We start from the raw sequence: 27,807 nt of genomic DNA on the forward strand, positions 1-27,807 counted from the left end.
ACACACCGTCAGGTGGCTTGCAGAGTACGGATGTAGATGTAGATGTAGTGCACCATTTGTTTCGCTGCTCTCTTTGATGTGAAGCAGGTGGCGTATTCTGACCCATATGTTGACCTCCTGACACAATTCCCTGCTCTCACACGCCCATCCAGCACACATTGAGAGGTCCACCAGTCAACTGTACACTACATTGATACCACCCCCAACCACCCATCTTTTGCCGACCATATCCCCTGGTGCCGCATAAAATGAAGATTGCCAAGGCTGGGTTTGATAGGCTGCTTGTCACTGGCATAGTGCATCCTTTGGAGAGCCCATGGGTGTCCACTTTTCATCTCATCAAGAAGAAGAATGGCTCCTGGCTCCCAAATGGAGATTTCCAGAATCTAAATGCCTGTACTATCCCTGACCAGTACCCAGTGCCATTCCTATGCAGGTAGAATGCAGTGGCTGAGGCTACAGTCTTCAGGATGATCAACTGCACCAAGTCTTTCACCCAGATCCTGGATGCATCTGAGGACATCCAGAAGACAACCATCACCAAACCATTTGGACTCAATGAGAATGCCTTTATGACCTTTGGCCTTTGTAATGCTCCATAAACGTGGCAGAGGTTCTTGGAAGGCATCCTGCAAGGCTTGTATTGTTGCTTCATGTGCCTGGATGACATACTCATTTTTTCTGCAGTGCCAGAGGAACACCTCTGCAGTATTTTTTAACATCTCCAGGAATCCTGTATCATTGTCAGCATTGTCAGCACCAGCGAGGTGATATTTATGGGCCATGCCATGCCATACCATACTATGCCACACCACAGATGCTGCAAATGGAAGTTCTTTGCTGCCAAACACAACTTAGCAGAAGCTAACCTGCTTGCCCACCCTACCCCACCACCCCTCTTGTGGTTGTGGTTGACGTCAGCCAGACAGCCATTGATGCTGCCCTGCAGCAGCATGTTGGTGACACCTAGCAGCCACTCGCCTTTGTCTCCAGAAAGCTATCTGCCCCTCAGCAACAGTGGAGTACATATGACAGAGAGCTCTTTGCCATCTACGAGGCTATGAAATGCTTTTGGCCATTGGTGGGTGCCTGTCACTTCATGGTCTTCATTGACCACAAACCCATAACATTTGCCCTTACAAAAGACACTGACCAGTGCTCCCTATGTCAATTCTGGCATCTGTTGCTCATCTCAGTTTACGATTGTGATGTATGTCAAGTCACCAGAACTGACAACATCATTGCCATCTCTGTCAGCTGCATCTGGACTAACACTTTGTCATTGGTCTACAAGGCACTTAACACTCACCAGTAGCTCAGAACTCGCCTCACTCTGCCAAGATACTGCCTCTGGCCTCCATCTTCAATGCATGCTGTCTCTTTTCTCCACCAGCAGCATCTGGTGGGACTTATGCATCAGCTCACTACTTCCCTTCCTATCTGCTGCATTCCACAAAGCTGCATTCAACTGATTACACAGCTAGGCACACCCTGGCGTGTATACATCTGCAGCTCTAGCAACAGAGAGATTTGTGTGACCAGGTATTCAGACAGACTGCAGGACTTGGGCCCACACCTGCCTCACCTATTAGCATGCTGAGGTCAGCCACCATGTACACACCTCCATCAAGGCTTTCCCATACTTCAGGCATCACTTTGTCCATGTTCATGTGGACATTGTTGGCTCCCTACCTTTATCTGACAGCAGCTGTTATCTCCTTACCATGGTGGACAGGTTCACCCACTGGCCTGAAGCAATGCCAATATTCAAATATTACTGCTGCCATGGTAGCAGCCACTTTCATCTCCAAATAGATTACCTCTTTCAGCTGTTCATGTCACATTACTATGGACTGCAGATGCTAATTTACTTCAGCGCTTTCCGTGCACTGGCAGATCTGTGTGGGACTGATGTGCACCTGACATTGAGCTACCAGCTGCCAACAGCAACAGCTGGATCAGCTGCATTGCACCTTGAAGGCTGCCCTCACCTGCCACAACAGCAGCTGAACCACTGCCCTGCTGCTGGTACTTCTTGGTCTCCATGTCACTTACAAGGCATACCTTGAGCCCACTGAACTGCCCTCAGATGATGTCATCCTTAAGTTGATTGCCAGCTTGCAGTACTGCATGGGACACCTATGACCCACCTGTCCCCAGTGACATGGCAACATGGAAGTTTCATTCACAGTGTCCTTACATCATCAGAAGGCATATCTTAAGGTATCAGCCGCTAGTCTCTTTTGTGGCCACCCACATTATGCTGTGGATTGATGTTGTTCACACACTACTCTGGCCCCCACCTGTTCCTGAAACAACAGGACTCCAAGACATTCACCTTGTATCTACATTGCATGCCTACCAGTGTTTCAACTAATATGCCTATATGCTGCCTGATGCCATGCCACCCACTTTGACTACTATCTATGTCAACAACTCACAGATGCACACTGAAGATGATGCTGAAACACTGATGACACCAATGACACTGTGCCAATCACCCCCACCACCAAAGCCCATGAGATGCCCATTCACACCATTAGAGCCAGAAACACTGGAGAAAACTCACCATGGTATGGTGTCATCACACCTGATCCACCTGCTGTCACTGACAGACACACAGGATGATCATGTCCATGCTTTTCTACCTCTCCTGTTGACTATTACCAACCCAATGATTTCCCTTCTTCTGCCATCAACCACAGTGTAAACCCTCGACACTGCATCACAGATCCAATGCTTTCACAGCAGTCTTATTTCATGCACTCCCAGTGCTGCCCCCAAACCTCTGTCACCTGTCCTGACACTGGAGATACCATTTACTCATGCTTTCAGTGCCTAGTACATGTGCTTTCAGCTGTAAAGCATGAACACCCTGTCAACACTGCCTCGCAGTCACCCGACAAGGCCACTCCACTCTTGCCTCCACATTCTCACACAGGCAACTATGCCCTGAACCTGGCCACACCTGCATGCACAACACTGAGCACAACTCAGACCATCTTGGCATGAGGCTCCCATCCCACACACCACTGCATGCTGTCACACAGCAGATCAGAACTACTAACAGCCAACTGCCCCTTCCTGCTCTCTACCTGAGAGCTTTACATGGGGCAACTGTCCCCATCACCAAACTTCCACCCCCACCATCAATGCCACAGCCCCCAGCCTCACCCATGGCACAACACAACCCTCCATCTGTTGCTACCTCACTCAACACCACAGCTCTGCTCTCCAGGGAAGGGGACACTGTGGGGGCCTTTCACCACACAGCTGTCTTAGCAGTTCTGTATGCTCACAACTCATTACAGCCATCTGGTAAGGCAGCAGCTTTCACACCCCTTGCAATACTTCCATTCATGACTGCTGCTCTTGCCAAGTGACAAGGCACTTCACCACTATGGTCACTGCCTACCGGTGCAGAATAATAGCTGTCACTAGCGAGGCTTCTGCTGCCGAGTTTGATCAGTCTTTGTCCATTACTCATAGTGTCCACAGAGGTTGCTGCTATGCACCTGTGCCATGAGAAACTGGGCATGTGGTGATGCACCTGATGCTGGTGCTTTTGTGATGCTCCAAGACACCTGTGATGTGTCTTGGACGCAATTGCTGAGTATATTGTATTTTTTTTTAATCTTATTCATTAGAGAATTTACATGCCTTTTTGAAATATTGAACACTGTGGAAAAGATCTGACAGTGACAAATCATAATGAGAGGGGATTAATATGCTGCTGAGGAAAATCTGAAGCAGAAGAAAGCGAAGTTAATTTTAAACACTTGGTAGGCCTATGACTGAAGTTTTATTTTCCAAGGCTAATGGCCATAAGTATGCTACAGAGTTCATGTCTTCATGCACATGGGAAATACAGAGAGTAAAAACCATTACAGTAATAGTAACTAATTAAACATACTTTAAGGTAAAGTAACAAAAGGAAGGAAGTTGATAGTCTTAATATTCATGTAACTGAGAACAAAGTCATGTGGCTACTGAAATAAATGTGAAATGAAGAAAATAAAATAAAAGAAGAAATGCTGCAGAAAGGAAAAATGCCAGAAAGGAAAAAAAAAATTGTTCTGTGATTTCCAATTTCAGTTCTTTCTTGAAAAAGGGCTTTAAATGTATACAGGAGTAGAAGGTAATTGCAAATGTTGTATGGGTTCACTAACAATAATGTGCACCTCTTGTGTTTGTTGTGGGCAGTGGAGAGTTATTATTTTCTGTTAAAAGTATGCCTGAAATGTATTTGAGGGAGAAGTTCCGGTTGGTAACACCAAACAACATCCATTTTGCAGTAGTTCATTTATTCACCTAAACACATGCAAGGCTCACAAAGAACTTAACATGGCAGAACAGCCCAAAGATAATGCTCAGAGTCCAAAGACGATGCTCAGAGTCCAAAGACGAATGCATATCGATGCTGATATCGTCCTCATTGGCGCCATATAGCCCCCCCCCCCCCCCCTCGCAGTACGGAGTACACATGAGCAGCCGGGGAAGGGGGGGGTAACTAAGGTGTCAGCAGGGGTGGTCTTCTGCAGGAGCCGGACCACAGTCAGCTCAAAAGCATCGTCAGGGAGCTGTGTGGGTAGATGTCGTGAAGGAAGGTTCGGCCACTGAACCTGGAAGTCATTGAAGCGCGCCGGGCGTTGTACTGGGTGTGCTCGTCGTGAGGCGACAGGTAGGCCGGCGGTTTGCGGGAGGAATGGAGCTATGACGACAGTGTCTCTGGCAGGCGTAGCGAACACATGAAGCATGTCCAGGTCGATGTCAGGCAGGAGGGGAACACATTTCATCGGGTGGCAGTGAATGGTGGAGGTTGTGTCATGAGCACTGGATGAAGAGAAACACACAACGATTAGTGTATAATCGCGCAGTATTGTTGAGATGTTGTGGACTATGTCCGGGGGGACAGGCACAAACATCTCGTACGAGGGCACATTCAAACGTGTGTGTGGGGGGAGGAGGGGGGGGGGGGGTGAGAAACCTCGACAAGGCGAGGCAAGCGATGGTGGAGAGTTTGAGGGGACTGGCGAAGGGCCCGGCAGTGAGGGCGTGATCGTAGGTAAGCTCAACGTGGGGAGCATGTGATCACTCGACGGAGTGCGTGAGACCGGAGTAGAGGGCGAGGTCGGAGGACAACTCAACGATTGGAGCTGGAAGTCACTCGATCGAGTGTGTAAGTCCAGTGTGGAGGGAGTGGTCAGAGCATCATGAGCCATGACAGTGAGTGGCGTGGTCGGGGCCTGAAAGGGGGTAGAAGAAGGCTCGATATGAGCCATCTTAAGTCTGATGAGAGAGACTGTAACAGCTGAATCTTTCATCTGGATGTCATAGGTGTTGGCAGAGCACTGGAGAACTCTGTACGGGCTGGTATATGGAGGTTGGAGGGGAGCACGGACAGTGTCATCTCGCAGCATGACGTACTCAAAATTGTCCAGAGATTTCGGGATGTGAACCTTAGGGCGGGAATGGCTGGTGGGTGGAGGAATATGGGGGTTGATGAAGTGGTATCTGACGCGGTCCACGAAGGAAGGTAAGTCAGACTGATGGAGAGAAGTGGAAGAACTCACAAGTTTGGCAGGGAGAACAATGTTCTGGCCATATACGAACTCAGCTATTGTGCCTTTGAGGTCTTCCTTATAGATTGCACAAATGCCGAGTAGCACAAGGGGAAGGGCCTCCATCCATAGAGAGTCATGGCATCACAGAGCTGCCTTGAAAGTGTGGTCCCAGCGCTCGAATAGCCCATTACTTTGCAGGTAATATGCTGTGGTATGGATGCACCGGCTGCCGCAAATGTTACAAATCCCATTGTACAGGGCCGAATCAAATTGTCTGGATTGTGATGATAGCTGGACATCCCAAACGTGATACCCATGACTCGACAAAAGCTTGAGCAACAGTTTCTGCCTTAATATTGGGGAAGGGGACAGCCTCGACCCAACGAGTTGTTCGGTAAATAGATGAGAGAACATAATGAAAGCCGTTAGAGGGGGAGAGAGGGTTGGTTACACCAAACAACACCCATTTTGCAGTAGTTCATTTATTCACCTAAACACATGCAAGGCTCACAAAGAACTGAACATGGCAGAACAGCACAAAGACAATGCTCAGAGTCCAAAGACGATGCTCAGAGTCCAAAGACGAACGCATATCGATGCTGGTGTCAGCCTCATTGGCACCACATATTTATTTGTATTGTCAAAATGTCATAGGTAATGTTCAGCAGTAAGAGTGAAATTTATCCATGTTTGTTGCTTGAGGACTATGCTTAATATTTCTAGAAATACAGAGTGTTATGAAACTATTCATTTGGATTAATATAGGAGATAGAGAACATAAGATACATATGGCCTCTGAAGTCAGCTTCTAATGTTAGCAACATTTTGTTAATAGTGGTGAAATAAGTTGTTGTGTTGGTAATGGTAATGTGAGCTGACCTCCAAAACTGCTCTGTGTATGGATGATTTGCTCTGAGGTTGGCCTGAAAATGAAGTGATTCATTTGCAAGAATCACCACTTTGTGACAACAGTGATGGCTTCCTTGCAAACACACTGATTTGTTCACACTCATTACTGTGTTGTACAACAGTGAACATTGAGTGGTTTACATACACTGAAATGCATCTGGTATAGGAGTCAGTGGATGGAAATGAGTGGGTTGCTGTGTGAGAGCTTTGTCTGGAATACATTACATGACCAGCAGCTTCATTCTTTCCGTCTCCAGTGCATGGCAGCACTAGCACCTGAAGATTTTCCCCAATGTGTGCAGTTTGCACAATGGTTTTTACAACAGACTGCCCTGCATCCGTTATTTCTGACTGATAGCCTGTACACCAGTGAGGCTTTGTTTACTCATGAAGGATGTTTTGGTATCCACGATTTGCTTGTTTGGGCACATTTGAATCCACAAAGTACTTGACCTCATGCTCATCAACAGTGATTCAGTTTTAATGTGTGTGCCAGCATTCTTGGTGATATGTTAATTGGACCATACATTCTTCCATTACCTCCTAAATGGGTGCATATTTGTGGAAGACATGTTGCCAGTACTGCTGGAGGATGTACCTCTGATTGATAGGCAAAGGATATTCTTCCAGCTGGATGGGACACCAGCCCATTGCTGTGATGAATGATCATAGAGACACCTTCAGGAATTGATGGATCAGCCAAGGTGGCTTTTTACCTTCAAGAGTTACCCCATATGCTGCACTTTGGACAGAAAAGAATGAACATATGTGAAGCAAGTCCAAGACTGGATTAAAATCAATAATGGACAATCATCTGCTTCTAAACATAGCTGCAACCAAGCTGTGAATATTTACCTTCCATGTGAGATTTCCATCTACTCTCAATTCTGAAATTTTTTTGTGATCAATTGCACTTATGGAGTAATGTCACTCCAAACAGAATCATATGTTGGAGACTGACCATATTGTGCTTAATTTCAGTTCAGTCAGCATCCTAGACATGGACCAGGAACTCATTCCCACTAATATCTTATGTACATCATTTTTCAGTTTATGATCTGAATCTGTAGTAGTTGTACCTATATTTTCAACAAATTAAAGATCTTTTGACCTGTTGTCAGCTAGTGTACTAAAATATTTGATATGTTATCAAAAAATAAATGACTTAAGTATGGAAGCCTGAGGAGTGCACCAGACAAATGGAAGTTTCCCTAGTGCCCTACATGTATACATTTGAAATAAATCTCTCAATAAAGCCATTGTTGATTTCTAAAGTCAGCCACTCTCAAACCTACATGTTGTTGAGATGTTGCACTTATGTTTTTTCTATATGGATTTATTGTAAAACATGATTAACTCCACTGTGCTGAATCTATAAAGATCACAGGTCATTACAATGTATCTTGATCTTTCTGTTTGTATATGTTTTCCTTCCAAATTTCATTATGGTGGTAGACTAGTGATGTTTGTAAACAATTTTAAGTTACTTAAATTGAAATATGATATTTGATTTCTGAATACAGGTCCATCTGTGCTTGCTGGTCTGGCTGTCATGATAATTGTGATACCGATTAATGCATGTATAGTAAACAGAGTGAAAACACTTCAGATACGACAAATGAAATATAAAGATGAAAGGGTTAAAGTTATGAATGAAGTTCTAAATGGCATGAAAGTCTTAAAATTATATGCGTGGGAGCCATCATTTGAAAAAGAGGTTTCAAGAATAAGAAACAAAGAAATAAAAGTACTGAAGCAGTTGGCATATCTCACTGCAGTAACATCATTTGTATGGTACTTTGCTCCATTCTTGGTAAGGCAACATATTTAATTTACTTGTGAGATCAGATAAATTTTCTAACCTCTGATTTCTTTCCATTTTAACTAAAAAATTAGACATTCTATCCACATATATATTTTAAAAAAACATGATGCACCAAGAAGGACTTATTCAAATGGGATGGAAATCAGCAGATGTGATGCATATGTAAAGACAAACAAAGGATTGCAGTTTCAGAAAAAATGGATGATTTATTTGAGAGAAAGAGCTTCATAAACAGAAGAAGTAAATAACAGATTGGTCCACCTCTTGCCCTAATGCAAGTAGTTATCCACTTTAGTATTGATTGACAGAGTTGTCGAATGCCTTTCTGAGCAATATTGTGCTAAATTCTGTCCAAATGGTATGTCAAATTGTCAAAATAATGAAGCAAAAATTCTCAATTGGGGAGAGATCTGACAATCTCGCTGGTCAAAGTAGGGTTTGGCAAGTTCAAAGACAAGCAGTAGAAACTTTTGCCATGTGTGGACAGGCTTAATCTTGCTGAAATGTAAGCCCAGGATGGCTTGCCATGAAGGGTAACAAAGTGAGGTGTACAATACTGTCTATGTACCATTGTCCTGTAAGTGTGCTGTGGATGACAACCAGTGGGATCTTGCTATGAAAAGTAATGGAACCCCTGACTGACATTCCTGGTGGTCAGGACATATGGCAGGTGACAATCAGGCTGGCACCCCACTGCTGTCCAGTGTGTCCCTAACACCTCTTCATTGGTCATCAAGTCTTAGTTCAAAGTGGGACTCATCACTGAAGACAATTCTATTGAAGTCATTGAGACTACGGGCTAAAGACATGTGTGGAGGTGCCCCAGTCAGAGGTGGGATACAAACCTGATTATCATGTGCCATAGGGTCTGACGATCAGGAATGCTGGATTGAGATGCCAATTTGTTTCATAGCAGGACCTCTTTGGTTGTCATCTGTGACACACAGTACGGTTGCACCTTGGTGCTATTCTGTGCCCATTTTCATGCCCTTCATGGCAAGCCATCCTGGGTTTACATTTCAGCAAGATAATGCCCACCCATAAAATGTCAAGTTTCTACTGTTTGTCTTTGTGCTTGCCAAACCCTAACTTGGCCATCAAGTTCACTGGTTCTCTCCCAAATTGAGAACTTTTGGAGCATTATAGGCAAAGCCCTCCAATCATCTTGAGATTCTGGTGATCTAATATGGCATTTGGATGAAATTAAGCATGATATCTCTCAGGAGGACATCCAACAACTCTGTCAATCTACCGATTTCCATCCCATTCAGACGATTCATTTGTGGGTCACAGAAGGTATGTGTATGGGCTGCATGGAGGCTACCACACACTCTAACTAAGCATGAAATTATTTGGTAAAAACTTGCATACGTTTTTTGAATTTGTGAAGGATGCCATATTAATCTGTGTAAAAGTTAAAGACTGACATTCTTTGTAGTTATCATGTTAACAAGAACTATGTGTGGATTGGTATCAATTTTTGAAAAATGTGTACATTCATAATTGTGAAAATCTATAACAACAGGCATGTACCATCAGAATTAAGTGAACCCCACTGCCAATGTAAACTAAGGTGTACTACAGAGAACTATGAATTAAATGTACATGCAAAGATTGTACAGCGTATGCTAGGGACCTTTTGGTTGATTGATTTACTCACTCAATGATCCATCCATCAATGAATCCACTTGTGCAGACAGGGGAAATTTTGAAACTAAACAATTCATAAACATCTCATTATGAGTATATAAATTCTTGCACTATGTTTATGATTTGAACTCTGACTAAAAGAGCCAGTAAGTGGTCAGTAACCAAACAGTGTGATTTGTAAATGTAATTATTAAATATGACAATTGTGAACAGTAAAACTGCAAAACAATTTGCATAATTTGAGGATGCCTTTGTGTGTTGTGGTTATTGGTTCAGGTGTGGTGCAATTTTCAGAAGTGTTATGTGAACAATGTTTGTTATATGTTTTTATGACATGTGATTGAGGTATCCCTTAAAACCATTTCCACATATGTCACATGGGATGATAAAAATATCCTGAGAAGGCATTTGTTTGCCTAACTCTGTTCAGCATGCCACTGTTACATATGTTAGTAATGTTTGTTGTACAGTTGAGCCTGAACCATTCTTATCCTGCACTGTAGTTTTACTTGCTTTTTATTTGTTTTAATCTTTCTTTCTCTTTTTGATTTTTCATGACACTGAATATGTCTCGGAATTGTTTTCACACCACCCAAATTTATATTGGTTACATGGAGATGACTGTGGTTTTGTGGACTTTTTACTTATGTGTAGCACTTGCTTTTGATTAGGGTTTTGATTGGGAAAATGAGAAAAATTATAACACACATTTCTTTCATTGGTTTTCTGATAGAATACTGCACTACAGCTACTTATAAGGAGTGGTTTGTTAAATGTAGGTAATGACTGGAATGGTTAAAACACTTTTCCTACCTTAGTAACCTCAAGAGTCCAACATATTACTCATATAGCAGTTACATCACAGTGTGATAAATAATCTTAATACTTACCTAATTAAATTTTTCAGTTACACCCATAATAATCTAAACTGAAACATACTGTATCTCTTTTCAGAAAGTTGTTTTCATGTGCATCACATACTGGTTCACAAATAATGACTGAAATAATTACAGGTAAAATTATATTCAAATAAGTTCACCCTTTTTGGCTATAACTTACCATACTGAAAGTGATTGGAATATTGCTTCCTCCATGTTTACCATTCCCTTTCAAAATTTGGTTTTGCCATCCACAGTTGCAACTCTTGTTGATATACAACAAAGTGAATTTGTAGATAATACAGCACACTCTGCAGTTATTAAGAAATTCTCAGAGATAAAATTCATTTCACCTTCCATGTCGAGAGATAGGAGTTGTTTATTGCCAGTGTTTAGTTCATTGTTATGCAGACTGTATTATACTCTGGAAATTTTGTATCTATGATGGATACAAAATAATCCTTGAGCTCAATTATTTGATTAGATATTTGAAAACAGGGCCATGAGATCTTTAGAAAAGGTAAAAAAAGAAGTCAGTGTTCACATAATGCCAGAAAATATGAACGGATAGTTTGTTTTTGTCTGTTCTGTTTAGGTATCTCTACTCTCCTTTGGATCATTCATACTTTCAAGAGAAGAGAATGTGCTGGATTCAAAAACAGCATTTGTATCATTGTCATTGTTTAATATTCTACGTTACCCAATGTCGATGCTTCCTGTGCTGATTTCCAATTTAGTGCAGGTAAGTACTTACACTTTTGATTTTTAAATTTTTATTTTCACAAAGCTGACTCATTAGTTTTAATTTTAATTATTGTTTGTTATTGTCAACAACATACACACTAATAACCAGAAACATTATTACCACTGCCACCATGACATTAGATTCTGTCTGGTGGCACTGTGGGCATGTGACACAGTAATGAAAGTATCTAAGTGGATCAAACACGAGCAGGAGGTCACCCTAACAAAGATGTGGGCTGAAAATGAGGAAACCCATTGAGATAAGTGACTTTGACAGAAGGCACATTATTATTACACAGAGCCTGTGAACAAGTATCTCAAAAACAGCGAAGCTGGCTGAATGTTCTCATGCAACTGTCATTAGCAATTGTGGAAAGAGGTAGAAGGAGAATGAAACTACCACTAGGCCATGACTCTTCACAGAGCATGAGCTTTGGGGGCTTGCCTGCTCTGTAAAGTTGGGCAGATGGTGATCTGTGGCATCTCTGTCAAAAGAGCATGACGCCAGTGCATGCACAAGTGTTTCAGACCACAGTGTTCATTGTACACTGTTTAACATGGGGCTCCACAGCAGACTGTCCCTACATGCTCACATGATGACTCAACTACATCATCAATTATGACTGTACTGGACCATCAGTATTCGACTGTCGATTAATGGAAAGATGTTGTGTCTATGTGTCAAATCCAGTTTTTCCTACACTAGGTCACTAGTCATCTCCACAAACATTGTCATTGAGGTGAACAGTGGCTTGAAATGTGCAACATCCCATGATCACAGGCTAGTGAGAGCAGTATTATGCTATGGGAGACATTCTCCTGTGCTTGCATGGGACTTGTGGTGGTACTGAAAGACATGCTGAGAGTGGAAAACCACCTTCATTCCTTCAGTATAATTGTTATCTTGGACCCAGAATTGTGCTACAGTGGTTTGAGGAGCATCACAGTGAAACCTTGTTGATATCTCAGTGACCAAATTTGCCTGATATAAATCCTATGGAACCCATCTCGGTTGCTATCTGGCATCATCATCACATACGCAAATCAGTGGCCCATTATTAAAGTGAATTGTATGACCTATGTGTAGACATCTAATGCAGCATACCTCCACAAGCCTACCAATAAACTGTCAGATCCCTGGTAATTTGTTCCAGAGACAGACAAACAAGCTATTAAGCATGTGGTTATAATGTTCTGACTCATCAGTGTATTTAATCACTTTTCATAACTACTATACTAAAATTTATACTGAGTAACATTTTTTTGAAAATTAATTTTAGTTGCACTATTTTTTATACATTTATTTTTTTGGTAAAGTTCAAAGTACTTCTCTGTGAACATGTGTATTATAAGCACACCATTCTTTGGTTGTGTGGTATTTCAAGCTGAAGTCATGAATCCTGTCCTTCAGCATGCTTAGTCAGCTTGAGAAAAAGATGCTTATTAACCTGTCATAAATAATTTTGATTCACTTGCCTTTTCTCTAAAAAATTTACTAATCCATCTGATATAATTGGTATGTGATGAATTTTCTATGGTGTACTAGACACACCAGAAGACACCAGACAATGTATGTAAGGTGTCAGGCAGCTAGATTTTCTTACTTCTTCCATAAAAAAATAAATTCAAAATTAATTGTATTTATATTCACTATGCACCAATAATGCAGCCTTGCAGCTGTAGATCAAAGTGGAGTGGAGCTCCTTTCTCCGATCTCCCTCTCTCCCTTTGTTCAAATTTCTTTTTGTGGACTGTGATGCTGTTTTCTGTCATTGGGTATAGTTCTTTTTTTAACTCCTCTCAGAGCCTTACATTTTGCCACTGTTATATGATTAACATTTGAAATCTGTGTTGTTTTGCTTACTAAATTTGATATAAAAACATATTTAGATGTATTTTAGAGTCCATGTCATTGGTCTCCCCGAGTTTTTAAGCATGACCTACTGTCGCTGTTTTATGCCTGTTGTAGTTAGTTTATGTGTGGAGTATCAATCAGCCACTCATCTTACATCAGTCACAGCTCATAATGATATCAACATTTTTTCATTTACTTTTCATTGTCCCTATATGTGAAGCTCTGCCTCACATATTGTAGTTAATTATCTTCAGTTTCAGCCATCTCTTCCAGATTATCAGGGATCATCAATTTTTCATTCAAAGCAGTACTAAGATTTGTTGTATTGTCTGTAATTGAGAAATGTGATGATATAATTTATTTAAATATCATCTTACAGAAATCTAAGTGTCTCATTTTTGTACCTATATATACTGGAATGGACCAATCTTATTTATGTAAACATGCTTCTTTAATAACATCATTGTGGAGTATTTTGTTAACACATTTTCTTACATTTTGTGCTAAGAGTAGAAATAACAGCAATATTATGTTATTCCTGAGAAACAAACTTGTGCATTTTGACTGTATCTTTGATGTGACAGCTACACATCTAATTACAAAATTTGTTACTAGTAAATTAGTGTGCAATTCTAGTTCAGTTTACTAGTTTTTGGCTACACACCTAATGTTCTACATTCGTGTAGTCTTAACATAATGTAACTTCACAACAATTTCTCCTGATCTCATCCTTCAAAAATGTTGCTCAGTGGACGCTCCTGAGGCAGGTGACCCAATAAATTTATTGTCTAGTTAACTTGTAGAAAATGAACAATGTAGGAAAAGATAGATTGCTACTTACCATAAAGAAGACACAACAATTTGCAAACATGCACAATTAAAAGACACTCTCATATAACTTTCAGCCACATCCTTCTACAGTAAAAGCAACACACCAGACATCATTCATACACACACATACGCACAGCAAGCAAGTAAGCAAACCTCACACACAGGACTGCCAACTCCAGTATGTTGGTGGTCATGTGTGTGTGTGTGTGTGTGTGTGTGTGTGTGTGTGTGTGTGTGAGGTGTGCTTGCTTGTCTGTTTGTGTGTGTGTGTGTGTGTGTGTGTGAGTGTGTGTGTGTGTGTGTGTGTGTGTGTGTTTGTGTGTGAGAATGTTGTGAGTGTGTCTCTGTTTACTGACAAAGGCTGTGGCAAAAATTTATACATGAGTGTCTTTTAATGGTGCCTCTCTGCAACCTGACATGTCATCTTTAAGGTAAGTAGCAATCTATCTTTTCCTACATTGTTGATGTTCCCACCTGGAGTTTCCATTGTTTGGTTTTTACATATTTTAGTAGTAGCAGTGTATTGCTATAGCATTGTATTGAAATTTCAATATGATAATACATTAAACTTAAAAATCAATAGAGAGATAATGTATGTTTACACACACATAAAGTAATTATCATTTTGGGAGTTTTGCAGCTACTTACTTTGAACTTAAAAGAAAAAATTCTGCCAAAGTTGTGTGACTAGGAGTATTCTACCACACATTATCAAAAATTTTAGTAAAAAACATGAAAACACTAATGCACATGTTGTATAGAGAATGAAATCCAATAGTTTGAGTTATTATAGTACTCACTTTCTAAATAAGTTCATATGGTAATTTCATTTCAGTTATTTAAAATACTGGTTGATCACTGTGTGATCACATTGTACTCTTTACAAAAGAATTGAGGTTGTACAAAATGGTAAATTAAGTCTAAAAAATACTGAAGTGATTTGCATGAGTACATTGTCTCTGCTGTGCCCCACTGTATCTTCATTTGTCCTATGAAGTTTCATTACACACAGTTATCTGTAGTCTGTTTTCTTCAGTGTAGCATTTTATCCATCTTCAGCAACTATAGTTGTATTTATCAAAATAATCAGCAACCAGTTGCATAAAAGAAAGTTTATTTCCGTAATTGGTTTCAGGCACTTAGTACCCTTCTTCAGAAGGTTGCATTACATGAGAGCATTAGCAATAAGCAATAAGATGTGTATGGCTAATTGATGTGGCCCAACAATATCAACCAATATTGTAGTGAGATTTAACTGTACTTTTTAAACTTTTAATTTTATTGTATGATGAATGAGAAATTTGAGAACTTATCTCCAATTAGCTGCAATGAGGTCAGTAGCTTGCTAGCAGGTAACCTGCCTGCAAAAACAACCTTCATGTTTTGTTTCTGCTGACAGATTCCCTGCTAGCATGCTGCAGCTCTTTGGAGATTAGTTATCAAATTTCTCACCTGTAGCCCCACTTGTCATTGGACCATGAGTCTACTGTTGACACACACAGATAATGCAATAGTTATAACCTTTTGAGGAAGAGCTCTAAGTGCCCAAGAATAGTTAAGGAAATAAAATTTCTTTTATGCACCTGGTTGCTGACTATTTCAATAAATTTCTTCAGTGTACTCAAGCAAAACATTTTCTGTTGCTACATATTCATTTAGATGTGAAATAAAGCTATTGCTAAAGAAACCAGAGTTTGAGAGAGTTGGGTGAATGCAGAAGTTACTATAAAAGAAGTTATTATAACCATAGAATTACCATTTAACTGAAATTCATTTAAAAGGGCAACATTAGGATTTCTGGCAGGAATAAATAATTTCATAATTGAACTGGTATTTATTGTAATGCTAACCATGATTGTACTGAGATTTCACTGTACTTTTTAATTTTGTTGTACTTCAGCTTTTCTTCCCTTCCTGGACCAGGCCCAAATGTGTGGGATGTTCTGCAGTTATTTTCATTTTCATCCAATAATATCATTCTGCCCCATCAGATATATATACAAATCATATATCTCTTTGTAGTTAAGTGCTGACTGTACAATTTGAAACATTTTAAGGTAAGTTGTAGGGTTATTCTGTAGATTTGGATATGTTTGAATTCAATCACATTACACACTTTTCAGCAAGAAAAATATTTGCATCTGTGTAATAATACAGAGTGGAGGAAAATTGTGTCTGAAATTTTAACCTCAGATAGCTGATGCCAGTGGGAACCAAAATTCCTAAAGTTGTGTAGGTTGACAACGCACAATTTTTAAACTACAGAAACTTGGCGCTACATGCTCCGATTGACCATGGGATTACCCAGTTGCCAGATGCTCTGGGCAATGCATGATCATGAGTGCTTGACCTGCCAGAAATTGTGATGTATGAAAGGTGGCCTGCACGCTTGGTGGTAGTGGACCAGTCTTCCACTATGAGGCCCTTGGGGTGAATCCGCTGGGATTCTGATACATCCATTGTAGTTTCATGATAAGACACACCAGGAACAAGCTCATCAACAGCTGTTAGTTCATGTAAAGAAAGTCTTTTACAAATTCTATTGACCCTGTGAAGGGCCTTTTTTGTAGCTAGGACATTGTTTATTTAAAGCAGGTGCTCAAACTGGTGACTCTCTGGCGTTACAAAAGCTTGACAACGTCGAACAGTGTTCTGCCGATCTCTTTCAAAGATTGATAGCATTGCCCTGATGTGATTGGTAGAATGTTGAATTCAATCCTTTAGTTCTTCTTCATTTCTAGGTGGTTCACATTTGGATGGGTGAACTAGAACCTGGAAAAATCCCTACAGGAATAACTCTGGTGGCATGAGGTCTGGAGCTCACGGGTGCCATGTCTTATGAGCACCTCTGCCAATTACCCAGCCGTTGAAGAGTATGTGTGAACCAACAACCAAAGTGTAGCCCATCAACTGATGAGTGGCAACAGGGCAATCCCATAGCCAATTGGAGTGTGTGGTACCAAGTTTCTGTAGTTTAAAATTGGTGCATTGTTGACCTACACAGCACTAGTAATTTTGGTTCCTACTGGCATCAGCTATCCAGGCTTAAAATTTTGTGACACAGTTTTTCTCCACCCTGTATGTTGATGAGCTTTTATCATGAAGCAGTTGCAATCCAGAATATCACTAGTTTTAAAAGTACTTACTGCAAGATTGTAGGTTGATGACAGCAGGTGATCACACACAGGTAACACTTTTCCTACAGTTTGCAAGTGATACTTTATTAGTTATGAAATGGTGCTCAGTGAATGACAGATAACAAATTTAGGGAACAAAATATAACTTGGACTCATCTTTGTTCTCCTGGAAACAAGTGTAGTACAATTGCCCTGCAGCAAAAATGGAAAGATGTCAACTATGAAGGGACAGCAGTGTTCATGAACTGTGTGATTGGAAGCAATAGTGTCTTCTCCAGCCAGGCATACTGCTTTTAGATACTTTAAAGATGTTTCATATTGCAACATTCACTCTCTATGATGCAAGCATGCTCACATATATAGAAAAGGTATACTCCTAATATTCTGGCTGGTTTATGTAAAACAATGGAGCATATTTAGTTGTTAAGGTTGACTGAAGTACTACAAGTGTAGTGGATGAGTTTAAATGCAAAAAAAGATAAAAAGAAAAGTTTTTAATAGTGTCTTGAGAGTTAAAGAAAATATTGCATACCAATAGCAAAATTTAACCACAGGTGAAGAAAGGATGCTCTGTATTTTTATTATTCCTGGTAACATCTTTCCAAAAACTAAAAGCAGAAGGGGACTTGGTCTTGTTTGCAAAGTATTTGAATTTCATCAAGCAGATAACATTAAAATAAAGTGATGGTCTAAAGTTAGAGAGGGGAGTATGCAGTTTGATATACAGAGCAATAAGGGTATGGAAAGCAGTTGGACAGGAGGAGGGAGGGGTTTTGTATTTGTATTTATATTTATTTGGTCTACTAAATCTTACATGTACAGTACAGCACATTAGATACTGGACAGGTGAATGTCAATATATCTTCATGTTTACATTAGTGAATACATTTTTTCAGCTGTCTTATAATTAAACCACATTAGCTAAAAAATTAATATAAATATAAATGAACTAATACTAATCATTGCAGTCTTTATATGCTACAGGTAGATACTCATGATTACACAATATTTTTGTAAGTGATGCAGTACGTGGCTTATGCAGGTAATATTAACTATCTTAGGCTCTCAAAGATTTTGGAGGAACTCTTCCAGACTAGAGAAGCAATGCATTAATAAACATTCTTTTAATACCGCTTTTTAGATCATTTATTGCTTTAATTTCATTTGGAAACTTATTTTAAATAATTTTTGTATTGCATTGTCCGTTTTGGCACAAACTGGTTTTTACTTGGAATATGAGAAAGTCGGTTTTCTGTCTTGTGTCATATTGATTCATATTTTCATTTTCGAAGAGGACACTAGGATTTGTTGTTGCATATTTATTAATAAACATTGCACGTTCACAGATGTAAAAACATGGAAGAGGAAGAATCCCCACCCTTTTCAATTGCAGCCTGCAGGATTTGTTCTTTTTTATTGCAGCCATGATTCTCAGTATCCTTTTTTTGCATCATGAAGAGTTTTAGGCAGGATTGCAAGTTAGCCCAGATAGTGATCCCATACTTCAGAATAAATTCACATTAGTATAATAGTCATTGGACAGTCCATATAACAAGAGTTTTCAATCACTTTCATTAAACAGTATATGATATTTAGTTCCTAGAGTGTGCTATCAGTGAAAGTACCCCGTGTAAGGTTATCTTGGAGTCAGATCCCCAGAAATGTTTTATTAGCAACACCTGCAGCCTGTGTCTGTATCCATATTTTTGTATACTGTTCACTGTTTCTCTTCACATGTGAAAAATTAACACCACTGTTTTACTTTTGTTTATTATTGGTTTGTTTGTCTGACCCAGTTCACTACACTAGTTAAAGTCTCAGTTAGTATTGTCTGTAACATTTCTGGTGTCTTCTCACTGACTAAAATGCATTTGTCATCTGCAAACTGGATAGTGCTCTGACAGTGTTAGGTTAATGCTTGGTTAGGATGGGACCCATACTGAGCCTTGCATTATGACTACTTCTATGTAATCATAAAAGTGTCTGGTTGATTTATTATCTTTCTAAAATTGTATTTCTACTTTCCTCTTGGGACCAGTAAGACATGATGTAAGCCACTTGTTAGGTAAACATCTGATACCAATATTATCAATTTTGGCAGCAATGGGATATGATGTCAAAGACATTAGACAGATCAAGGTATATGCCAGTTACTTTTTCTCCATTATCAGCTTTTTGGAGCACTTAACTCAGAAATTCATATATTGCTGTTTCTGTTGATCAGGCTTTCTGCAAACCATGTTGGGCTTGGGATAACATGTTGCACTCTTCTAGAAAATCTAGCAACCTCTTAAGAAAAATTTTTGCCAGTATATTCAAAAATACAGATAGCAAAGCAGTAGGTCTGTAATTGGCTATGTATTCTTTCTTACTCTTTTTGAACAGTGGCTTGAGTTTCACTATCTTTAAGCAGGAAGAAAGATTCCAGTTGCAAATCAACTGTTGAAAATGTGGGCTAATGGTACTGTAATGAGATCACCTGCATTTTTAATGACATAATTCAGAATCTCATCCATGCCTGTTGGAAACTTTGCTCTTAACTTACTAATTGCTTGTATAGTTTCTTTATGGTTGTTGGGGGGAGAAATAGAGATTCAGGATTTCTATTTAAATATGCTGGTGATGTGGTAGAACTTGTATTGAAAGATTTTATACCACAAAGTAATTGTTCACTAATATTTGAAAAATGTGTATTACAAGCACTGGCTACTTCTTCTGGATTTGTAATTTGTTTGCCATCCTGGTCTAGCTGGAGGTTTACATTTTGAGGTGGTGGTGGGGGGGGGGGGGGGACAGGGGGGGGGGGGTTGATTGAACTTTGTGATGAGAATACTTTTGAGTTATCAAATGTTCACATAACCTTTCACCATGATTTATACCATCTGTAAAAGTATTGTAAGAGAAGCTTCCTTACACTTTACCCTCAATGTATTTTCCAATTGTGATCATATTTCCAGATCTGCTTTTAGTATTAATAACTGCTTTGCTCTTAATACTTCAGGAATACGATAAGCAATAGCAAAAATTAAGTAATTGCTTACAGATTCAAAGTTTGTGGTGAGTAACAATATTACAGCAAAATCATATTTATAATACCACTTCATTGTAATGATAAACTTTATTCACTTCATGATCACAAAGCATAACAGCACAGAACAAAGCTAGACATCAAGTCAGTTCAAAGATCTTCATAAAGAGAGATCACATGGATAGATGTATTGAACTGCCACAGAGCCCCCCCCTCCCCCCCCCCCCCCCCCCCCAAAAAAAAAGCATGTGAGTGCAGAGCATGGAGTAGGAGAAAAAGAAGAAGGGAATTGTATTGGGGAAGCAATCAGGGAAGACACAAAGTAATCCTTCATTCATGTCACTTGGCATAGGGAATGAACAGCACAAGAGAGCAATATATGAATAGGAGGGGAAGGGAAGGACTGTGGACGGTCACATAGAATGAAAGTTGACAGTAAGCATCCTAATTTATAAAAGCTTGAAGAGAGCTGTTGACAGAATCTTTTGGTAACTGAATAACTCAGACAATCATGAGGTTATCATCCCTTGATTTCCATGCATGAAAAGTTGCTCAAAAAATAAACAAATAGTCACTATGTCATCCACTGGGAAGGCTGAGATGTTGACAGTAAATGTGGTCATAGTTGAGTGCGGTGTTGGCAGTGAGAAGAAGGGTACAGGAAGTACATCACAGGCATCATTTTCACCAACACCATCACCAACACTGGCTTCACAAGATATAAAGGAGGATGGGAGAAAAGTACTTGCTGAAAACTCACTGGAAACTGGTGCACTTGTTGTGTTGGCAGTTGGAAGAAGCTCTGGACCCTCATCTTTTGAGACATGTTCAGTGGGGATTCATGCCAGTTTAACTCTGTATAGAGAGACTGTTTGAGGTTTGCCATTTAGCAGGATGGTCATAATGCTTGCAGCATGATTGAGAACCTGGTGAGGTCTTGAATAGTTGGAGTAAGATCTGGATGAACGGTGACAACTTGCATCATAATAAAGTCACAGTCTGCAAGTTTCTTGTATAAAAAGAGTAGTGGCAGAGTTTGTGCTCATGGCTGTGATTTGCACGTTAGTGATATATGAGAGTGAACTTGCTCAACTAAGGAGGGTAGTCTCTCTTCATGAAGAGAAGTAGTGTCCTATACAAATTCTGCTGGCAGTACCAGGGATTCACCATAAGGGATCTCTACCAGAGAGGCATTTAAATTGTCTTTGTATTCTGTGTGAATGCCTAGCAGCAGCCATGGAAGTGCATCTGACCAAGAGGCAGAGTATCACATTAATTCTGCCTTTAGTGAGTGGTGCCAGCACTCTACTAATGCTTTACTTTGGGGGTGGTAGGCAGTTGTATGGAAACAATCATTTGAAGAGTAGACATTCAAATATCCTGCCTTGATCTGTGGTGATGGATGCAGGGCATCTGAAACAGAAGAGCCAGCAGGTAATTTATGCTCAACTCACAGTATCTGCCAAGATATCATTCAATGGAGCTGCCTCTGCTCACTGTGTCACACGGTCAGTGACTGACAAAATGTAACAGTAGCCACTAGAAGAGGGTAGGGGGCTGACAAGGTCATTGTGAACGTTTTTGAAGAATCCCACAGCATTTCAGAGTGTCCCAGAGGGGGATGTTTATGTCAACCAACTTTGGCACATTGGTAAGTAATGCAGACTCATGCCCATTCACAAAGTTTGTGGTGAGTAATGATATTATAGTGAAATAGTAACATTAAACACTACTTTATTCTAATGATATACTTTATTCATTTCATGATCACAAAACATAACAACACAGAACAAAGCTAGACATCAAGCCAGTTCAATGATCACCACTTTCTTGATGTGTGGCCAAAAGAAACATTCAGTTACTAGGCTACTATGCCTACTGTTGCTCTGATGCTCAAATGAGCTATACCATACAGTGATGAGAAAATGGCTTGTCGAAGGGGAAGCGGTACAAGTGGTTGTGGTATGTTAGTCAAAGTATCACAAAGAATCAGTTGTGTGACACCAAGGAAAGGGTTAGTTGAATATGGAAAGAGGTGGAATTGTTAGTAGCTATAGCGAATGTACCTCTGGATCAGTAGCTTGTAGTTGCATGAGCTCCGTGGGATCAAAGAGGCTCGTAATAGTCTTAATGCATGATATGTAGTCTGCTATGATGTTATCCGCACCTCTGATAAAACTTATATCTGTTGTATATTGGCTGATCAAATCTATGTGCCTGAAGCAATGTGGAGAGAGATCACTAGCAGGTTTACACAGTGCATCAACCAGGGGATGGTGATCCATGTATACGGCCATGTCACGTGCCTCAATATCGTCTCAGAAATAGCGTATGGCTTCATAAATGCCCAGTAGCTCACTGTCAAATGCTGATCATTTATGTTGAGAGGGGAATAGTTTTTTGAAAAGAATGTAGTGGTTGAGAGTCTTTGTGAAAGTGTTGCTGCAGCACGGCACCATTTGTGGTGTCGCTAGTGATTGAGATAGGTGCATAGGCACTGGGATGGGCTAGTGTGACTGCACTGACTTGGACCATTTTTAGGTCACTGATGGTATGATTCATGTCCTGTCTCCATGTAACCTTGCAGTCACTTGGGGTATATTTGCCTTGCAAGGCATCAGTTAGAAGAGAGTGCAGGGAGGTAGCATGAGGTAAGTGCTGCCTGAAAAAACTGATCATTCTCAAGAAGTGACATAGGTCCCAAAAAGTGTCAGCTGGTGGTACGTTGACAATGTGAGTGACACATTCAGACATGGGGCATATGCCTTCAGAGTTCACTGTGTGGCCCAGGAACGTAACTTCTGGCTGGTGCAGCTATAATTTGTCTCTGTTTATCTCCACTCTGTTATCTGAGGGCATGCACAGTGCTTGAGAAAGATGTTGCTTATGTTCATTAGCAGAGGCAGAGAAAATTAAAATGTCATCAAGGTAACCATAACAAAATAGGAACTGGCAAAATAATGAATCTAAAAAACGTTGCCACATCTGAGCTGCATTTTTAAATCCATAAGGCATATAGCAATATTCAAACAAGCCAAAGGGGGCTATAACAGCTGTCTTAGGAATGTTATCTTTGTGCACTGGAATCTAATGCTATGTATTATGACAATCAATCATGCTAATGTGCGAAGCACCATGTAATTGCAACACAAAATCTAGATGTGGGGGATGGGATAGTTGTCTAAAATGGTGCAGGCATTAAGTTTATGGTAGTCCCCACAAAGTCTGAAGATTGAGTACTTTTTGGGGATGAGACGAATAGGTGTTGACCAATTACTGTCAGAAGGGTGTGCAATTCCTAGATGTAAAAGTTCTTGAATGCATCTTTTGAGGTGCAAAGTTTCTTAGCTGATAGACGGTGTGCTTTTGCACTCTTTCAATAGTGTGTAGCCTATGACATATACCATTCATAGGAACTTTAATGGAGAACCTCACTGGGGCAACATGAGCAGAAGGCACTCCAAAGCAGGGAATGATATCACATGCAGCATTGCAGAACTGAGAACTGACCTGTAGAATAGGTGGCGAAGTTGGTGAACATTCTCCGACATCAGGTACTGTGTCGGCAGCTGCAGGTGTGGAGTTCAGGTCTGGTGTTGTATGCCATTTCAGTACATTGAGAGAGGCATGGTTTGCATTGGTGGTGGGTGAGATGATGCAAGGGTGTACAGGCTTGACATGAGCATGCGGGATGCCATTGACGTAGTGGCTGCGTAGGTTGTTGGTTTGACAGCTATAGAGCAAGCACAGTCTGCTGACATAAAGGAGTCGGATTGCTCACTGTGGCAGCAAGAAGACAGTTGATGTTGAACGTTGTCCATAGAAACAAGACCGGAGCAGTACCCAATGTTGTAGTGGTGGTAGCCACTGAAAATGCTGCGATGGTCATTTGTGCACATGCAGGGTCCACAGAAGTGTGGTTGTTATGATTAAGGAGCCCTTGATGCTTGTGTCAGTAGGGTGGTGGAGCAACATTCCTGATGACAAATCTGGAAGAGGCCATATTGTCGTAGAAAACAATGCCCAGCAGTGGCTCATCAGTGTTGGTCATGTCGAATGTCCATTCAAAACAAAATTTCAGTTTAAGTTTGAGGTGAAGGTGTGTGGAGCCATAGATAGTGACCAACAAATTGCTTGCTGCTTGCAATTTTATGGTGGAAGGCGTCAGTGGAAAAGTTGACAATGCTGGAGGTATGATGCTGGTAATTGCACTGGTGTCAACCAGGCAGAATGTGCCACTGATGAGGTCATGTATGTACAGTCTGCCCGGAGGTAGTTGAATATTGTGTGAATATTGGTGTTTCTGTAAGAAATCTATAGAATACCAGCACATACACCTAGCTCATCCTATGATGGAAGTTTGGGTGCTGGGCATACGGTGGGTAACACTTATGAGCTGTATCTCCATGATGGGCATGGTACCAACACATTGGTTAGATGGGGTACAGCTGTGGACTCTGTGCAACATCTGTAGTTGTAGTTCTGAAAAGGGTGAGACACAGCAGGGGACATGGGTGAGGAGGCATGGAGGGGGTGGCCGGTTTACTGTCGTGTCCACCAGGTAGCACATCGAGAAAGGTTTGCGAAGGGAGTGACCTCATGCAGCCTCACATGAAAGTACATGGTGGGATGTTTTCAGTATGGCCAACTGTTGGCCAAGAACCCTGAGTTGCAGTGAGTTGTCAATGTCCGATGATTTTATAGGCATTGTCTGCTAGCCATAGGTAGATCTCTAATGGGTAAGTGGAGTATGATAAAAGTTGCCAACGGAGAGCTTCTGATATTGTCACTATTGATAGAGACCACAAAGGGGCGTCAGACAGAAAGGAGGGATCGATCAATGCCATGATCTTTCACCACAGCTGCCATGGCATGAGCTAACTGAGCAATATGTCATGTACTGTGTGATTAGTTGCTTCTTGCAGAGTTCTTGACAAGTACTCGAAAATAACAGATTTTGCGTGTTCATAGCGGTCCCTCGTTGGTGCCACAAGGATGAGATCAGACGTTGTATCCATGTGCTCATGCAGAGCTGCTATCAAAGATACAGACTGTGAATTATCGGATGAGACTCTGTAGATGTTGAGAATGCCCACAAGAGCAAAGCATATCTTCAGGATACCCTTGTTAAGCGCAGGCAGTTGCGGTAGACAGCCTGAAAGAACAGGCAGGAGGAGAGCGGTGAGCACAGGCGATGTTGCAGCAGACTGAGGAAGATCTGAATAATCAACTTTACACTGTTCTTGATGCTCATACATACAGCCTGATGCAGCAGACATGGTTTCAGGGGTAACTGGCACTGTAGAAATGGCCATGGCCATCAAGCAATTCAGTACACATGGCAAATACACTGTCGAGGTTTGTTTACTAGTTCTAGTACACTGGAAATGCTCAATCTAGGAGCACCAGATGGGACAGTGGTGAAATTCACATTGTTCATTAATAAAAGGATGCTGTTCAAGCACCACTGCTGTTGCACTAAACTGAACACTTGTGGTTTATCATTGAATTTGATAAGGTTGTGTGAATCTACCAGCAATATGGTGCCATGTTGCAGAGCCAACAGCATCATTTGTAGGTTAGAATTAGAAAGGTTAACAAATGGTTTTGTGACACAGCAGCATTAGTATGTGCACAGAAATCTGTTGACAGAGCAGCATAATGAGTAAATTGTCCTGGAATATGTTCACAGAGCATAAGAAAATGTGCAGGAATCTCCATTGTCTGTGCACTTTGTTGAGCAAGTTGTGATGATGCCAATGAAAATTGGTCACAATTTTTTTATTTTCATGGCTCAAGGCACAATGGTGGCAAACAGAAGCAGAAAATGTATGTGTAGGCATAGAACTGTTGGTTTTTGCTTTGAAATAGTTGTTGCTATTTTGGGCCACATTGTCCTGTGGTATATTGATTGCAGATATTGTCAAAATTGCTGGAGTCACAGAAAACATGTAACATAAGGTCATGAATGTGATGAGTAATAATGTTATGACAAAATAATAGCATTTAACACCACTTTATATTAATGATATATTTTATTCACTTTGTGATCACAAAATGTAATAACACAGAACAATGCTAGACATCAAGTCAGTTCAAAGATCATCATAAACAGAGATTACATCTGATTGATGTATCAAACTGCCACAAGGAGTTGCCTTAACACAAAAGTACTAACACAGTCACAGATGATGCACAGAAAACATGTTTTTTTGTGTGTGTAAAAATGCTTTGCTTCTATGAAAATGTATGGAGACTGGAAGCATTAACTGCTCATTTCAGATCATTCTGATCAATGCTTGGGACTCAGTTATAAAATTAATCATAAGTAGTTTTTAATTTGTAGTTTATGATAATAACAATGTTTGTCTCTGTGTGATGTTAAATATCTGTGTCTCTGATTCCAGGCAAATGTGTCTATAAAGAGAATGAATAAATTCATGAATAGTGAAGAACTAGATGCCAATAATGTTACTCATGATTATTCTGACAGTAAGTGGAACTCTTTCAGTGCTTTATCATTTGGAGCAATAACTTTGTCAGCCATCCATAAATCTCATCATGAAAGAGAGCATATAAAGATGAGGAATGAGAAAAGTTATACATTAACAAGCTGGAGCAACCACCACTGGCTCCTTCTCTAAAGTGTACTGATGACAAACTATGACTAGTACTAATCTAATCAAACTGATAATTACAGTAATTATTTCTAGATTACTTTATGTACATATGTTAGGATATACTTTGAAAAAATCTGCTGCTCATGTTTCTGTACTACTCAGCTGTTATTATTATCTAACACTTCAAACAAAGCATTTTAACTTCACATAGACCAGAATTCGCTTTTAATATACTGGCAAAGTCATGATTTATCTGATGCAAATATTAAAGAAAAGCAGAATTTATATTCCTGGGCCCAAGAATTCTGATATATTGTAGGATCAGTGTTTAAAGATGTACTATTTCATTTTATATTTGAGTGTTTGGGGCATTTATTTCTTGGAAACAATTCAGTAGTGTGTCTGTTACCTGCACACTCGAGAAGAATCTCAACATGGTACATGGATTAATTTTTTACTGGATCCTAACTCCTCAAGTGGACAAAGAACTATGCGAACACATGGAGAGGTAAGGGGATCTATTTTGTATGACAAGACCCATCAGACACACTCATAGTCATTTCTGAAGGGATTTGCTTCCACAGAAGTTAAAATCAAATGTTACTGCTACAATGCAAAGCCATATTTCCAACCACCAGTACTGTGTTGTAAATGCCATTGTTTCAGGCATAAGTCTTTCCAGTGTAATATGATCCAGTTTGTGGAGATGGTGGCCAGCCACTTCATGTAAATTCTCCATGTGCATTACTGCCATTCTGTATCAATT

The 27,807-nt window shown here is 40.3% G+C and overlaps 1 protein-coding gene across 1 annotated transcript in view; it reads left to right on the forward strand.

Moving 5' to 3' along the window:
- LOC126277930 (multidrug resistance-associated protein 1-like) overlaps window positions 1-27,807 on the forward strand; it is a 333,662-nt gene that overhangs the window by 136,860 nt on the left and 168,995 nt on the right. The window contains exons 11-13 of the mRNA XM_049977507.1: window positions 7,997-8,286; window positions 11,422-11,568; window positions 26,829-26,913. Of these exons, the coding sequence (XP_049833464.1) occupies window positions 7,997-8,286; window positions 11,422-11,568; window positions 26,829-26,913 (522 nt within the window). The remainder of the gene's footprint in view (window positions 1-7,996; window positions 8,287-11,421; window positions 11,569-26,828; window positions 26,914-27,807) is intronic.

Source organism: Schistocerca gregaria, chromosome 6, assembly GCF_023897955.1.
Source record: "Schistocerca gregaria isolate iqSchGreg1 chromosome 6, iqSchGreg1.2, whole genome shotgun sequence".
Lineage (NCBI taxonomy): Eukaryota > Metazoa > Arthropoda > Insecta > Orthoptera > Acrididae > Schistocerca > Schistocerca gregaria.